The sequence below is a fragment of the Gorilla gorilla genome, chromosome 1, assembly GCF_029281585.2.
Source record: "Gorilla gorilla gorilla isolate KB3781 chromosome 1, NHGRI_mGorGor1-v2.1_pri, whole genome shotgun sequence".
In the NCBI taxonomy this organism is placed as follows: Eukaryota; Metazoa; Chordata; class Mammalia; order Primates; family Hominidae; genus Gorilla; species Gorilla gorilla.
In genome coordinates this window covers 106,255,527-106,269,961 of record NC_073224.2, presented here as the reverse complement: position 1 = coordinate 106,269,961, position 14,435 = coordinate 106,255,527, and the positions used below count along the sequence as shown (strand labels likewise).

Sequence of the window (14,435 nt, the reverse complement as noted above, 5' to 3'; positions counted from 1 at the left end):
TCAGTCTCCCTAGTAGCTACGACTACTGGCCATGAGCCTTCTATTACTCAGTTTCATTCACACGGGGCATCTTGTTATCAAAATAATTTTGGCCTCAATGATCCAAACCTTGAATAGTTTTTTGTTTTGTTTTGTTTTGTTTTGTTTTGAGACAGAGTCTCGCTTGGTCACCCAGGCTGGAGTGCAGTGGTGCAATTTCGGATCACTGCAACTTCCTGGCTTCAAGTGATTCTCCTGCCTCAGCCTCCTGAGTAGCTGGGACTACAGGCACGCACCATCATGCCTGGCTAATTTTTGTATTTTTAATAGAGAAAGGGTTTCGCCATGTTGGCCAGGCTGGTCTTGAGCTCCTGGCCTCAAGTGATCTGCCCGCCTTGGCCTCCCAAAGTGCTGGGATTACAGGCATGAGCCACTGTGCCCAGCCCAAACCTTGAATAGTTTTAAGTGTTCTTGCTGTTTTTTTTTCAAATGTCTTTCAGGACTTTTCAGCTAAAATTCTGTTTAAACTTTTTCAAACTTTCAAGAAATTAGAAATGCTTTCAAATTCATGATAGTTGTGTGTCATTTATACCCAATCCAGACTTATTTAGACCAAACAGCCTTTTTTTCCTACCAGTGTTTTCCAATTTTTATCTTAAGAGGCAGGGTCTTGCTATGTTGCCCATGCTGGAGGGCGGTGGCTATTCACAGGTGCAATTCTACTACTGATGAGCACAGGAGTTTTGACCAGCTCTATTTCCAACGTAGGCAGGTTCACCCCTCCTTAGGCAACCTGGTGGTCCCCCACTCCCAAGAAGTCACCATATTGATGCGGAACTTAGCATGAACACCAGATCAACATAGCGCACTATAGCCCTGAACTCCGGGGCTCAAGTGATTCTTCTGCCTTAGCCTCCAGAATATCTGGGACTACAAGCACGTGCAACTGCGCCTGGCCAATTTTCCTGGGTCCAGGAAATGACAGTATTCCTGGTCTTTGTTTAAGGTACACTGTCTTGCAAACATAGGCTTATGTATAATGGTAAGCCACAAGCATTTACTAAGTTTTTTTTTGAGACATAGTCTCACTGGCCCAGGCTGGAGTGCAGTGGCACGATCTAGGATCACTGCAACCTCTGCATCCCAGGTTCAAGCAATTCTCATGCCTCAGCCTCCTAAGTAGCTGGGACCACAGGTGCACACCACCATACCCATTTTTAGTAGAGACAGAGTTTTGCCATGTTGGTCAGGCTGGTCTCAAACTCCTGACCTCAGGTGATCCACCCGCCTTGGCCTCTCAAAGTGCTGGGATTACAGGCATGAGCCACCGCGACTGGTCAAGTTTTTCTTTCATACAGTAGCACTGATACATCTTTCATGGTTCATGATGGGGAAAGGAAGATACAGCGACTTCCATCCTGTTTCATACCTGACCCCAACTACCCAGCTTTGAAGTGGGGCAAGGGGCAAGGAAGCAGGTAGCCCAGCACTCCTCCCCGCCATCACCAGGCTCCTCTGCAGAGCTGTTGTTCCTTAAAGCTGACAACAAGCCACCTCATTTCAAAACACACACACACAACCTCATTTTGACACGAAGTTGTTTCCCTCTTTCTGTTTCTCTGCTTTGCCTCATGAGGGATTTCTGAGAAATGAAAAAAAGTCACCTCCCACAGCCACAGCCTGCAGTTTTGTTTTTTGGTTTTGTTTTTACAGATGAAGAAGAGGGGGGTGGAGGAAAGGAGTATACCGCTTAAGCATCTAGTATTAATCCAAAACTCTGCAAAGTAAGAGAAATGCTCTTCCCATAGCCCTTCACCTGAGGTGTGCCCCACTTTCCTTAGATCTGGGCTCTCATGCAAAAGGAAATAAACAAGATATCCTCCCCTCAGGAAAGTTCAGTTACAAAGCAGTGAAACCGAACAGCTGCTCCCTTGCAGCAGGCCAGCTGTCTCCCCTCCCCCCATTTCCACCAAGGGCCGGAGACGGTGGGAACTGCTCCAGGCAACCTAAAGGATGGCGTTGTGAGCTGAGAAAGGCAGGCCTGATAGATCTGGGCATAGGAGCTTCAGGAATAAAATGCATGTGAATGCAGTGTTTCCCAGGGAGAATTAACTGCATTCTCGCCTTCAAATCTGAATACCTGAGAGTCATAACCAGCCCAGTAGGGTAGACTATGAAATGTATAGCAAAATTTTCAAAACCAGCTCCTCCTACCAGACAAGAAAATTAACATTTTTTAGGGCACAGAACTGAAAGCATTTTTACTGAAATCTAATCCAGGATGAAACCTAACAGTTAAACATTCTTTTCCTTCTCTGCTTCTTTGGCTCTCTATCCCAGCACACCTTGTCCCAGGCTAACCTGAGTAAACATACACATGTGACCACATGAGGGCGGGAAGAACACCAAGTGGGGGTGGTGAAATTCTGAATGGAATGCAGCCCCAGCTAGTTAGGGGGCCCCGGGCTGAGACCTCTGGCACTGGCAGTAGACTTATACAGGCAAAGAAGCCAAAACAATGAGCTCATGGGCAAGAATGCAGCCTGTGGGGAAGTCTGGGCAGCTAGAGCAAACTGGTTTTTTGAATCAGGATGGGAATAGCAATAGTTGAGTCTCCCACGGGAACAGGATCAGGGAGAGTGGAAGCCACCATTCAGTATCTTAGGGTTCCAGTTAAATAACTTTTGGAAGCTCTTATTAAAATTCTGTTCTGCAGACAGCATAGTGCTCTTAGGCAAAACCTTGGTTCCTTTCCCTGACTATGTAAAACCTAGAGGGTGAAGGACCAGTGAGGCTCCAGTGACCTACCTTAGGTGATGCTCTTAAAAGAGCAACTTTATTCAAACCAGGCCTGCCAATGCCAACTCCTTCAGTCTAGATCCAAAGATGGCTATGATCCTGAGATTGTGTGTTTAGGGTCACCACTTTAACATGATACAGGAAGCAATTGAGTCTTTTCTACTTCCTAAACACAGTCCATCCAGTTGTGTGTCATTTATACCCAGTCCAGACTTATTTAGACCAAAGAGCCTTTTTTTCCTATCAGTGTTTTCCAAATTTTATCTTAAGAGGCAGGGTCTTGCTATGTTGCCCATGCTGGAGAGCAGTGGCTATTCACAGGTGCAATTCTACTACTGAGGAGCACAGGAGTTTTAACCAGCTCTATTTCCAACCTAGGCAGGTTCGCCCCTCCTTAGGCAACCTGATGGTCCCCCCACTCCCAAGATGTCACCATATTGATGCAGAACTTAGCGTGAACACCAGATCAACGTAGCACACTATAGCCCTGAACTCCGGGGCTCAAGTGATTCTTCTGCCTTAGCCTCCAGAATATCTGGGACTATAGGTATGTACAACTGTGTCTGGCCAAATTTTTTTTTTTTTTCCCGAGATGGAGTCTCGCTCTGTCACCCAGGCTGGAGTGCAGTGGTGTGATCATGACTCACTGCAGCCTCTGCCTCCCGGGTTCAAGTGATTCTGGTGCCTCAGCCTCCCGAGTAACTGGGACTACAGGAATAAGCCACCACGCCCAGCTAATTTTTTTGTATTTTTAGTAGAGATGGGGTTTCGCCATGTTGGCCAGGCTATCCTCGAACTCCTGACCTCAGGTGATCTGCCTGCCTCGGCCTCCCAAAGTGCTGGGATTACAGGCATGAGCCGCCACGCCTGGCTCTAATATTTTTATATAAGGCCTGAGATGGGAAAAACTGAAGACATACAGTATTCACTGACCAAGAGCGGCGAGCAGAGAAAGAAGGCAGGGAAGGAAGATGGAATAAGAAAATTACCTACACAGTCCATCCCTGCTTCTCCCATCTCCATACACCCAGAGGATCTTTCCCAATTCCATGCTTTGGTACGTGTTTCTTACTCATCTTTTTTTTTTTTTTTGAGTCTCATTCTGTTGTCCAGGCTGGAGTGCAGTGGCATGATCTCGGATCACTGCAGCCTCCACCTCCCGGGCTCAAGTGATTCTCCGGCCTCAGCCCCCCAAGAAGCTAGGATTACAGGTGTGCACCATCACGCTCATCAAATTTTTGTGTTTTTAGTAGAGACGGGGTTTTGCCATGTTGGCCACACTGGTGACCTCGGGTGATCTACCCACCTCAGCCTCTCCAAGTGCTGGGATTACAGGTATAAGCCACCGTGCCCAGCCTCGTTACTCATCTTTTAAGGGCCAACCTCACATTTCTTATGAAGCCTTCTTTACCACCCTCTACGTGTAGAAGTTGTCACCCTGCTTTTTCCCAACCCTATAATGCTTTGTACAGTGCCTTCTAATTTTTTCTGTCCATGTCTATGACTCTTACTAGATTGTAAACTTTGTGTGTGTGTGTTTCTTTTTTTTTTAAGACAGGGTCTCACTCTGTTGCCTGGGCTGGAGTGCAGTGGCACAATTTCAGCTCACTGCAACCTCGACTTCGTAAGCTCAAGCGCTTCTCCCACCTCATCCTCCCCAGTGGCTGGGACCACAGGCACATGCTACTATGCCAAGCTAGTTTTTTTTATGTTTTATAGAGATGGAGTTTCACCATATTGCCTGGGCTGGTCTCAGACTCCTGGGTTTAAGCAATCTGCCTGCCTTAGCCTCCCAAAGTGCTGGGATTACAGGCATGAGCCACTGCACCCAGCTAGATCACAAACTTTAACATCTAGCCACATTTGCATTCTCATTATGGGATTTGTTATACATAAATTCTTTAGCATGCATCTCCTAAAAACAAGGTATAATACTCAAGAAATTTAACATTGATACAGTAGTAACATACAATCCATAAATTTCCGCAAATGTCCCCATGTCCTTTATAGCTTTTTGACATGTGTAGTTGTCATGTTTCTTTTGAACTATTCCCCAATCTTTTTTTGAGTTTCTTTTTTTTCTTTTTCTTTTTTTTTTTTTTTTTTTGAGACAGAGTCTTTGCTCTGTCTCCCAGGCTGGAGTGCAGGGGCCCAATCTCAGCTCACTGCAACCTCGGCCTCCCGGGTTTAAGCAATTCTTCTGCCTCAGCCTCCCAAGTAGCTGGGACTACAGGCGTCCACCACCACACCTGGCTAATTTTTATATTTTTACTAGAGACGGAGCTTCACCATATTGGCCAGGCGGGCCTCGAACTCCTGACATTGTGATCCGCCCACCTTGGCCTCCCAAAGTGCTGGGATTACAGGCGTGAGCCACCGCACCCGGCCTCTTTTTTTGAGTTTCTTAAGGGGAAGAATGATCTCTTTATAATTTCATTATCTAACAGCTCATGATATATAATAAGCAGTCTACTGTCATGTAATGGAAAAATGAAGACACTCTCAACATCTGGCTGCCTAGAGCTCCTGCTAAATAGACAAGCCTGGGCAATATAGCAAGACCCCATCTCTATGAACAAAACAAAACACAAGGCATGGTGAGGTACCTGTAGTCCCAGCTACTTTGGAGGTTGAGGTGGGAGTATTGCTTGAGCACAGGAGTTCAAGGCTGCAGTGAACCGTGATAGTCCCACTGCACTGCAGCCTGGGCAATACAGTGAGACCCCACCTCTTAAAAAAAAAAAAAATCCCAGCTTACCTCAATGTTGAGGATTTCTCATTTCCCAATGGAAAATAACTATTATTCTATGCAGGTCAAGAAGGGAACTGCAAATTAGAAACCAAGTATAGTGTGGGAACAAAAGCTTGCTATGTATATCCTTTTTCTACTTCCGAAGAATTATTAGTAAAGGACACCAAATTTTCGGAGGTGTTTTTTTTGAGATGGAGTCTCGCTCTGTCGCCAGGCTGGAGTGCAGTGGTGTGATTTTGGCTCACTGCAATCTGGGACTACAGGCGCATGACCCCATGCCCGGCTAATTTTTGTATTTTTAGTAGAGACGGGGTTTCACCATGTTGGCCAAGCTGGTCTCGAATTCCTGACTTCGGGTGATCTGCCCGCCTTGGGCTCCCAAAGTGCTGGGATTACAGGCATAAGCCACCACCCCTGGCTTTTTTTTTTTGAGAGGAAGTCTCGCTCTGTCACCCAGACTGGAGTGCAGTGGCATGATCTTGGCTCATTGCAACCTCCACCTCCTGGGTTTAAGCAATTCTCCTGCCTTAGCCTCCTGAATAGCTGGGACTACTGGTGCCCGCCACCAGTAGTGGCGTTTAACCGTGTTGGCCAGGCTGGTCTCAAACTTCTGACCTCAAGTGATCAGCCCGCCTTGGCCTCCCAAAGTGCTGGGATTACAGGCGTGAGCCACTGCACCAGAGAGGTACTTCTTTATTTTGTTTGAGACAGAGTCTCACACTGTCACCTGGGCTTAAGTGCAGTGGCACGATCTCGGCTCACTGCAACCTCCACCTCCGGGGTTCCTCCCAGGTTCACGTGGTTCTCCTGCCTCAGCCTCCCAAGTAGCTGGGATTACAGGCGCCCGCCACCATGCCCAATTAATTTTTTTTATTTTTAGTAGAGATGGGGTTTCACTGTATTGGCCAGACTGGCCTCAAACTCCTGACCTCGTGATCCCTCCGCCTTGGGGCCTCCCAAAGTGCTGTGCTGGGATTACAGGTGTGAGTCACCGTGCCTTTTTTTTTTTTTTTTTTTTGAGACAGCGTCTGGCTCTGTTGCCCAAGCCCCGGAGCGCAATGGCATGATCTCAGCTCACTGCAACCTCCACCTCCCGGGTTCAAGCGATTCTCCTGCCTCAGCCTCCCGAGTAGCTGGGACTACAGGTGCCTGCCACCACGCCCAGGTGATTTTCATATTTTTTAGAGACGGGGTTTCACCATGTTGGCCAGGATGGTCTCAATCCCTTGACCTCATGACCCGCCCACCTCAGCCTCCCAAAGTGCTGGGATTACAGGCCTGAGCCACAGCGCCCGACCCTGAGAGCTGTTTCTTAATCTGCCTGGAGGAAAATCCCCAGCCCCCAACTTTCCACATACTTCACATAGATAACACTGTAATAACTTTGAAACTAAGAGGGAGAGAATTAAGTTTTCAAATTTGAAATTGAGAAGCCTTTGAAGAGTGGCAGCGTTCTAGAAACAGTTCCATGCTTGAACAAGTGAAGCAAAAAACTAGGATAGAGACTCAACTGACCATCTGAACTCCAGGAATTAATAGCCAGTGCTTTGGGCATCTGGCTGGAGCCATGGTACGCACCAGTTGTACAAGTTATTTCATTTTAATTTTGTAAAAAAAAAAATCCTTCGGCTGTCACAACTGTTTTAAATAAACATTTTGTGAAAAAACAGTATGAAGACCTTGCTCTAGATACAGAACAGGAACTGAGAAAGTCTGGTTGTGTCAAATAAAGCAAAGTGTTGATAATTCTGACTACTGATTAAGGTTACCCAGTTACTATTAAATCCAAGCTTTTAAGGTGCTGAGCAAAGGAACACTGTACCAGAAACGGCTTCACATCATAGCACGTCAATGGGAGCAATAGCACTAACTTAACTCAGGCCAAGACTTGGGCTTGGGTCCTCTGTGGGTGCTACTCTCCTACCACACCTTTGCTTGGGAGTGCACTTACACAGCTTTCTTTGTAATGATACAAAAAGTTGCTGCCTTTTGGTAGTTAGGCTCCAGAAAGGGGCTTCCAAACCAAAATGCACTTTTAAATAGAAATGCAACTGACTGCAGGGAGGCACAGAATCCTGATTGCCTGATTAGCATATGGAGCTCAGGGTTTAAAACCAAGTATGCAAACCTCACATTTGCACATTTCCATGGTAATTCAGCTCACTTTCAAGGTAGCTGAAAATAAAGGCAGGATAGGGGTTTTTGAAATTGACTGGCTTCTTTTTACCTCCTTTTGGAAAGCAGAAGGGGAAAAGCACTGCTGCCAAGAACTTCATCAAAACTCTTTTAACTTTAGGTATTATTTAGGTGTTATGATAGAGTAACTGCTGTACAGTACCCTCTTACCTCAAGATCAAGGCTGGGCGCAGTGGCTCAGGTCTGTAATCCCAGCACTTCAGCTGAGGCGAGTGGATCACTGAGGTCAGGACTTCAAGACCAGCCTGACCAACATGGCAAAACCCCGTCTCTACCAACAATAGAAAAATTAGCCGGGCATGGTGGCGGGCACCTGTAATCCCAGCTACTCGGGAGGCTGAGGTTGCAGTGAGCCAAGATTGCGACACTACACTCTAGCCTGGGCAACAGAGTGAGACTGTGCCTCAAAACAAAACAAAACAAAACATACCAACACCTGGTGATTCAAAAAAATCAAGACAGAGGCTGGGTGCGATGGCTCACACCTGTAATCCTGGCACTCTGGGAGGCAGTGGGCAGATCACCTGAGGTCAGGAGTTCGAGACCAGCCTGACCAACACGGAGAAACCCCATCTCTACTAAAAATACAAAATTAGCTGAGTGTGGTGGCGCATGCCTGTATTCCCAGCTACTCAGGAGGCTGAGGCAGGAGAATCATTTGAACCCGGGAGGCGGAGGTTGCGGTGAGCGGAGATCGTGCCATTGCACTCCAGCCTGGACAACAAGAGCAAAACTCTATCTCAAAAAAATAATAATAAATAAATAAGACAGAAATTTTAATTTTAAGGAGGTTTTTGATTTTTTTACTTGGAGGTTTAAGAACTCCTCTAAGTACAGCAGTAATATATTTAATTAAAAACCCAACACCTCTAATTTGAATTGAAGAAAGGAACTGTCCTTTGCTCTAAGGCAAATCAGCTTTGTGAGGCTTTTGCTTTGAATTCACCTATACATATTTGCTCATCTGACTTCTCTAAAAGGTTTGCCTAAGAGAGGGAAGGAAAAAGAGGCGTCGATGAGAAAAGACCCATATCACACCCTGTATTTGAATAAAAGATTTATTTTTTTTTCTCAGGAAAAACAAAGTTAGGGAAACACACTACATTTGACAACCAACATTAATTTGTAGTTGGTCCTAACCCTTCCTGGCACAGCTATCAAAAGTACAGCTGTTTAACCAGAACCAAGGTGTTCACCCCCCACAGAATGTACATGAACACTAGAGGACTGCATGTTTTTCCCTGAGAGAAGCGTAAGACAAACAGAAGTCAAAAAGTAGTCACTGGGAGCGCCATCCTTCTAAGCAAATCCTCCCTTACCCTTTTGCAGGATTTGCCCGAACTACGTAGCCAGTCAGCACTTAGACCACCTGCCTCCTCCTCCCCCTATAAACCCACCACTCCCCTCCTCCTTTCCCAAACCACTTGGGGTGTCCTAAGCCCTCACTGCCCCAAGCCCAAAATATCAACTAAGATCCTTGTCTGTATTTCCACAGTCATACCTAATGAATTGGGAAGTGGGGCCCCTAAAAACCAATTCACATCTATGCACTTGTTTCCACTGGATTTGGCAGACAGGCTTTTTTAGTTACCGTAACCAGATCTTAAGATTAATTAAAAACTACATAAAGTGCTTTTAGGTCCTTAGAGATACATGATATAAATAAGTGGCTTATGATCAAGAACGATAAATACATAGGTAAAAATAGCTCTAGCAAAGATGACCTTATGGCTCTGAGATGGGCAGGCAGGGCAATTCTTCCCCATTACATTCTTAGTCATCTTATTCATACCTATTTTTAAATGGAGTCCACAGACTAAAGGTCATGTTCCGAGACTGAAGCTTTCAAATGACCCTAGTTCCAATATAGACACTTTCTTCAGTTTATCAGTAGCTTTTAAACTCTGAGGTTTAACACAGCTCACCTCTTTCTGTAAATTTAAGTGAGTATACTCCTATACAAAGGAAACTTTAGAGAAAGCCTCATAAAATGTTCTTTCCTCTGAAAATTCCTGAGGGGACTTTTGACACATTTCCCCCAAAGACAGGATAAAACAATAGTTGAAAAGATACCAGTCCAAGGAAAAGGGACTTCCTCCCACCTCTCAATGACTGTTAGTGTCACAGCACCCATGGTATTACCACCTGCTAACAGGATAAAGTTCGTGAAAGATGAAAGGTCTGTGGACTCTTGGTGGGGAGGGAGGGTCACTCAGGTTTCCAGCAGGGGTTTCACAGTGCCAAAATCTAAAAGGGCTAGAAAGAGTTCAGGGATGGCAGGGGAAAGCTGTAGGAATTGATATAAATATCTGTAGAGGGAGCAGAACAAGCAGCAATTTCAAGGAAGGACAGGAAATAAAAGGTTAAGTCTGATAGAACAAACATCAAGACTGAAATCCAAAGATGCCAATGCAAAAATTTGCAACAAGGTCTGGGAATCATTAATAGAAACAAAACAGTAAGTATTTGCTTTATTGACATACTAGGCTTAGACCTGTGTAACAAGCAAGCCTAATAATAGCACCATGGTTAGACTAGCCTGCTTTTCCAAGCCATCATTTTATAATTTATTAAGCAAACAAGGGATCAAATGTCTCTCCATGTCTCTCCATCCACCTGATGTGATCTTTTTATATGCACACAGCTAATGAGTTCCATTCAGCTGAAAATCTTTTAGTAAAAGCTTTAAAGATGAGCTCATGAATTCACTTTAAATTTCACCAGTTAAATTAGGTCAAATGGAAGGAACTCAAATGAGTATTGCCCAATCAGAGCCCATTATTTGTAAGTCATCAGTAACCTTAAAACTCCACTTAGACCTAATTATTGAAAACTTGCATATAATGAAGTGAAAGACTTTCCATTCATCAACCTCTCAATCCCAGGTTTTCAAAGAAAAACCTATCTAAGGAATACTTACCAAAATCAGATAAGAAAATTTAAACCTGCATAGTTAATCAATCAGATTTGTTCCACTACAACCAGTCTGCATACAGTTACACATCAATTCGTTCTGTATACACTCTAGAACTGAACAGAACAAAGTTTAGCATAGAAAAGCTGTAAGAAACAGGTTCCTAATTACGGAAGTTGCAAAGTTCAAAAGGGTATGAAAAAAACTAATGTAAATTCGATACTTCCTTCGTTTCAAAGAAATAGACTTTCTGTAAAAATATATACAATTTTTACAAATACATTTACAAGTTGTTTGTCTTAAGAATTGAGGATATCCATATTCATAACTAATTACTGAGCCTTCCGTCAAGTATTATTGATGATAAACTAGGCTAATAAAGTAAGAATCATGGAAACCAAGCCAAAGTATAACAGGTATAAAAGTCCTGAACACTTGGACTTTCTATTTCAAGAAGTATACTGGGAAAGCTAATTAGAGAGAGGAAAAGCTTCCCTTGTACAGTACTGAGGCTTACAGTCATAGTTCTATTACTTGTAGCTTTTACACAGGTCACTGGCATTGTTAGTGCTTCTCTTAACACTACAGTAAATTAATGAATTCGGCGGGTAATCAGTTCTATGACTTGCCTGGCTACTGGCCACTTTCCTGTTCTCAACAAGGAAATTAAGTCTTTCCACCCTACCATCTTCACTAAATCTAAAAGTCCTCCTCCATAGCTTCCCAAACAAAGTTTGTTTGTTGCTGAAACTGAACTTTGCTTCTTTCAGACAGTGACTCTTCAATCAATGGGGAGCACTCTTCCCATGTATTTATTCTTGTTAGCCATAATCCTCTTGCCACTTGCTTTTCTGGCTAGGTTGCTAGGGTGCAACTCTAGGAAGTTACAGCTTGGAGTCCAACTGCATAAACTGGTTTTGGTGGTGGTGGTGGTTGGTTAAAAGTCAACTATTGCACTTACAGTAAGGCTATCTTATTAGATATGCCAAACCAGCTCCTACTCCAGCAACACCTGCAAAAGCCAGCAGCACATTCCTGATGCCACCTTCTAGGTCCTCTACATGGAAGAACTCCACAAACCCATCCTAGAAAACAAAAAAGAAAAGCACATTTTCAAGTATGGGTTTCTGCTCTCTTAACAACACTACTATCCAGAGAGAAAGTAAATTAAAATATCTAAGGTTTCCCCCTAAAGCAATAGTAAACCAATTATTATTCACCCCGGGGCAAAAAAAGAAAATAAGTTCTTCAGTTTCTTAAGCGGGCACCCATGATAGTTAAACTTCATTTTACGGTACTATCTTGGTCTTATTAGGATTTATCCTAACAAAGGGACTTCCAGAGTTCCCATGAGGTAAAAGACGAAAACCCTTATTCTCAAATCTCCACCACCTAATATTTCAGTAACACCTCAACTGCGCAGATCATTTTTTCTCAACTTAGTTAAGTACATCCTGCATCAGATCTGGGTTTCTGTTTAAAATGCAGGCTCCACCCCATATCTTCTCAATTAAAACAGGGAGCGCCTTAGGAATTATTTCAGCTATCCTCCCCTGGTGACTTATTTTTTCATGCTTTGAATCCACTGAAGAGTATTCAACTGAATTGGAACAAAAAATAGCCTAGAGAAAACCAAGATTTTTGATACAATTCAAGACCGCCATACCACTATCTCTAAGGATCCACTACTTAAATCAACATCAAATAAACAATGGTCCTTTAGTTAGAGCCTGCAAATAGCCATGCGTCATAAAAACCTTTAGATATCCCCACCTCTCTAAAAAAAATCCTTCATTCTACTTCCACTCCAAGGCCCCTTTCATCCTTAAGGCAAACTTACCCAGCCTCTTTGTTTAACTAGCCAGTCCCGTTTTGTCCTTACGAGAACGTCTGTGATACTTTCTGCTAATGGTTCGATGCAGCTTTCTTGGTTTATGGTCTTCAAGTGTTTAGCCACAAAGGCACCAAAAGAAATGAGAGTCACAATCCTGCCCCAGTTTGTTACGCCGTCGCTGAAAACATGGATCATCACTCGAGACAACGATTTCACATCGTCTTCGTTTTTGATGTCCAGTTTCCGAAGCATGCCTGAGGAAGAAAAGCATGCAGGTCCTCACGGCCTCCTTTGTCTAAACAGGCGCAAGATTCGCCTGCCCACCCGCGGCGGGAAAGTCGCTACTGGGATTTACAGAACTCAGGTTGACCCCACTTGAAATTGACATCCCACCCTTTCCGGTCTTTTAACAAGAGCTGCCATTTCCAAAAGAATCAAGATGGGCGGAAACAATGACTCATGGCCAGAATATTCTGGCTTCAGGAATAGGATGAGACACGTTTCAACACTGACTCGTTTCGGTTTCCAACCCACCCTTGGCGGGTGAGTCCGGGGAGAGATGGAAAAAAGGGAGTGAGGCCTTGGCGATTAATGAACCCCCTTACCTTGGAAGGCCGTCTCGTGGTTGCGCTGCACGCCATCCCCAACCCGTCGTAAGGTCTCCAGCGCCTTCCTGCTGGTTGCCCCAGACCTGCCCATTGGCTTTGTGTCCTTGGCGCCGGTGGCCTGCTCCCGAAGGTACCGAGAGATAATCTCCAGCGACTGCCGGTACAACTCGTCCTCCTCCTCCTCTGCTGGCGGCGGCGTCGAGGGTAGTGACCCGTCCGTACTGGTGTCATTACCAGATTCCCCGACCAACTCCAGCAGGGGCAGGACAGCCGGCCGCTTCCCGAGAGGCTCCGGCTCGTACCCGTCCAGCTCCTCTTCGGGCGACATGATGGCGTCGGCGGCCGGGGCTTCCATCTCCTCAAGCGGCGCCGCGCGGCGGGTGGGCGCAAAGAAAAGCAGCCTCGCGGGGGTCGCGGTGACGTCGGGGACCTCGGCGCCAATGGGCGGCGGCCGCGCGACCCTCCGGGAGTCTGGCGTGAGGGTGGACGGGGGGCTTGCGCCGGCGCTTCCGCCAATCACCGCGCCGGCCTCCCCTCCCCCTATCTCTCGCCGGGCCGAGGCCTCCTTCTCCGTAGCTAAAAGTCGCCCTCCCGGAGGGGTGGCGCCGCCGCTGCCGGCCCCCAAGCCGGCCCCCCCACAGTAGAGGTTGAGTCCGATTACCGCGTTTCTTTTGAGGCCAAACATTGCCAGTCGCCGCCGCCGCCTGGCTGAGAAAACTGGGGAAGACCCCGACTCCTTACTGGAAGGAAGCGGAAGTGAGAAGTGGCGAGCAGCTCCTTTATCACGGTTTTAGGGCGGCCAGTCCTACGGGGTGGCGCCAGCGAACTCTTATTTTTTTAAAAAAACTATTCCCATAAAAGGGGAAAGGGGCGGCAGCTTCCGGAGGGTTGCGCACGGCACCTACCGGCTGCCCGGCCGGGCCGGGGCGGGGCCGGGGCCGGGGCCTGAGCTCGGCCTTCCGGTCTTCCGAGGCTCTGAGTGCCGGTTACGTAACGGCGGCTCCGAGCGCCTGGGGTCCTCCCAGGCTCGAGCTCCTCCTGCGCTCGAGCTCTTTCCATGAGCACCTCGGGCCTTCTCGTGGCTACTTCTGTGCTTCCCTGAGACCTGATTTGCGAGCCCTTTTTGCTGGTTTTCGCCAGAGGTGTTTTACCAAATCAAAATTTCAACCGTTGACTAACACAGGGGTTGAAGGAAGAGGACGGGGAAGTTCAGTGATGGATGGGAACAACAGTCTTAGATGATAGGGATAATTAAGAGGGCATAGTTGGGGACTTGTGGTTATTTTGCACAGCTCTCTACTCTCAGTCCAATGTTTGGAAATGAGGATGCTCCATGTGCTACCCTAAAGAACC

At 46.0% G+C, this 14,435-nt stretch overlaps 1 protein-coding gene across 2 annotated transcripts; it reads right to left on the bottom strand.

Annotated features, from left to right (window-relative positions):
• Positions 1 to 8,770: 8,770 nt before the first annotated feature.
• On the bottom strand, positions 8,771 to 14,106 carry MCL1 (MCL1 apoptosis regulator, BCL2 family member). 2 transcript variants are annotated; one of them, XM_004026584.4, is made up of 3 exons: positions 13,080 to 14,106; positions 12,481 to 12,728; positions 8,771 to 11,725 (listed from the first exon to the last, which is right to left on the bottom strand). In XM_004026584.4, the coding sequence occupies exons 1-3, from the start codon at positions 13,765 to 13,767 to the stop codon at positions 11,609 to 11,611; spliced, it is 1,053 nt and encodes a 350-aa protein (XP_004026633.3). In that variant the 5' UTR covers positions 13,768 to 14,106; the 3' UTR covers positions 8,771 to 11,608. The 2 variants fall into 2 exon arrangements, with proteins under 2 accessions (XP_004026633.3, XP_004026634.3); XM_004026585.5 differs by lacking the exon at positions 12,481 to 12,728 and having other exon boundaries at positions 13,080 to 13,990.
• Between the last annotated feature and the right edge of the window lie 329 nt (positions 14,107 to 14,435).

Excerpts from the sequence above, each read along its gene's own strand:
- MCL1 (XM_004026584.4), bottom strand. The coding sequence starts at position 13,767 with ATGTTTGGCCTCAAAAGAAACGCGGTAATCGGACTCAACCTCTACTGT. Across the intron at positions 12,729-13,079 it reads CCACGAGACGGCCTTCCAAG|GCATGCTTCGGAAACTGGAC; the intron begins GTAAGGGGGTTC and ends TTTCTTCCTCAG. Across the intron at positions 11,726-12,480 it reads TAGTTAAACAAAGAGGCTGG|GATGGGTTTGTGGAGTTCTT; the intron begins GTAAGTTTGCCT and ends TTTGTTTTCTAG.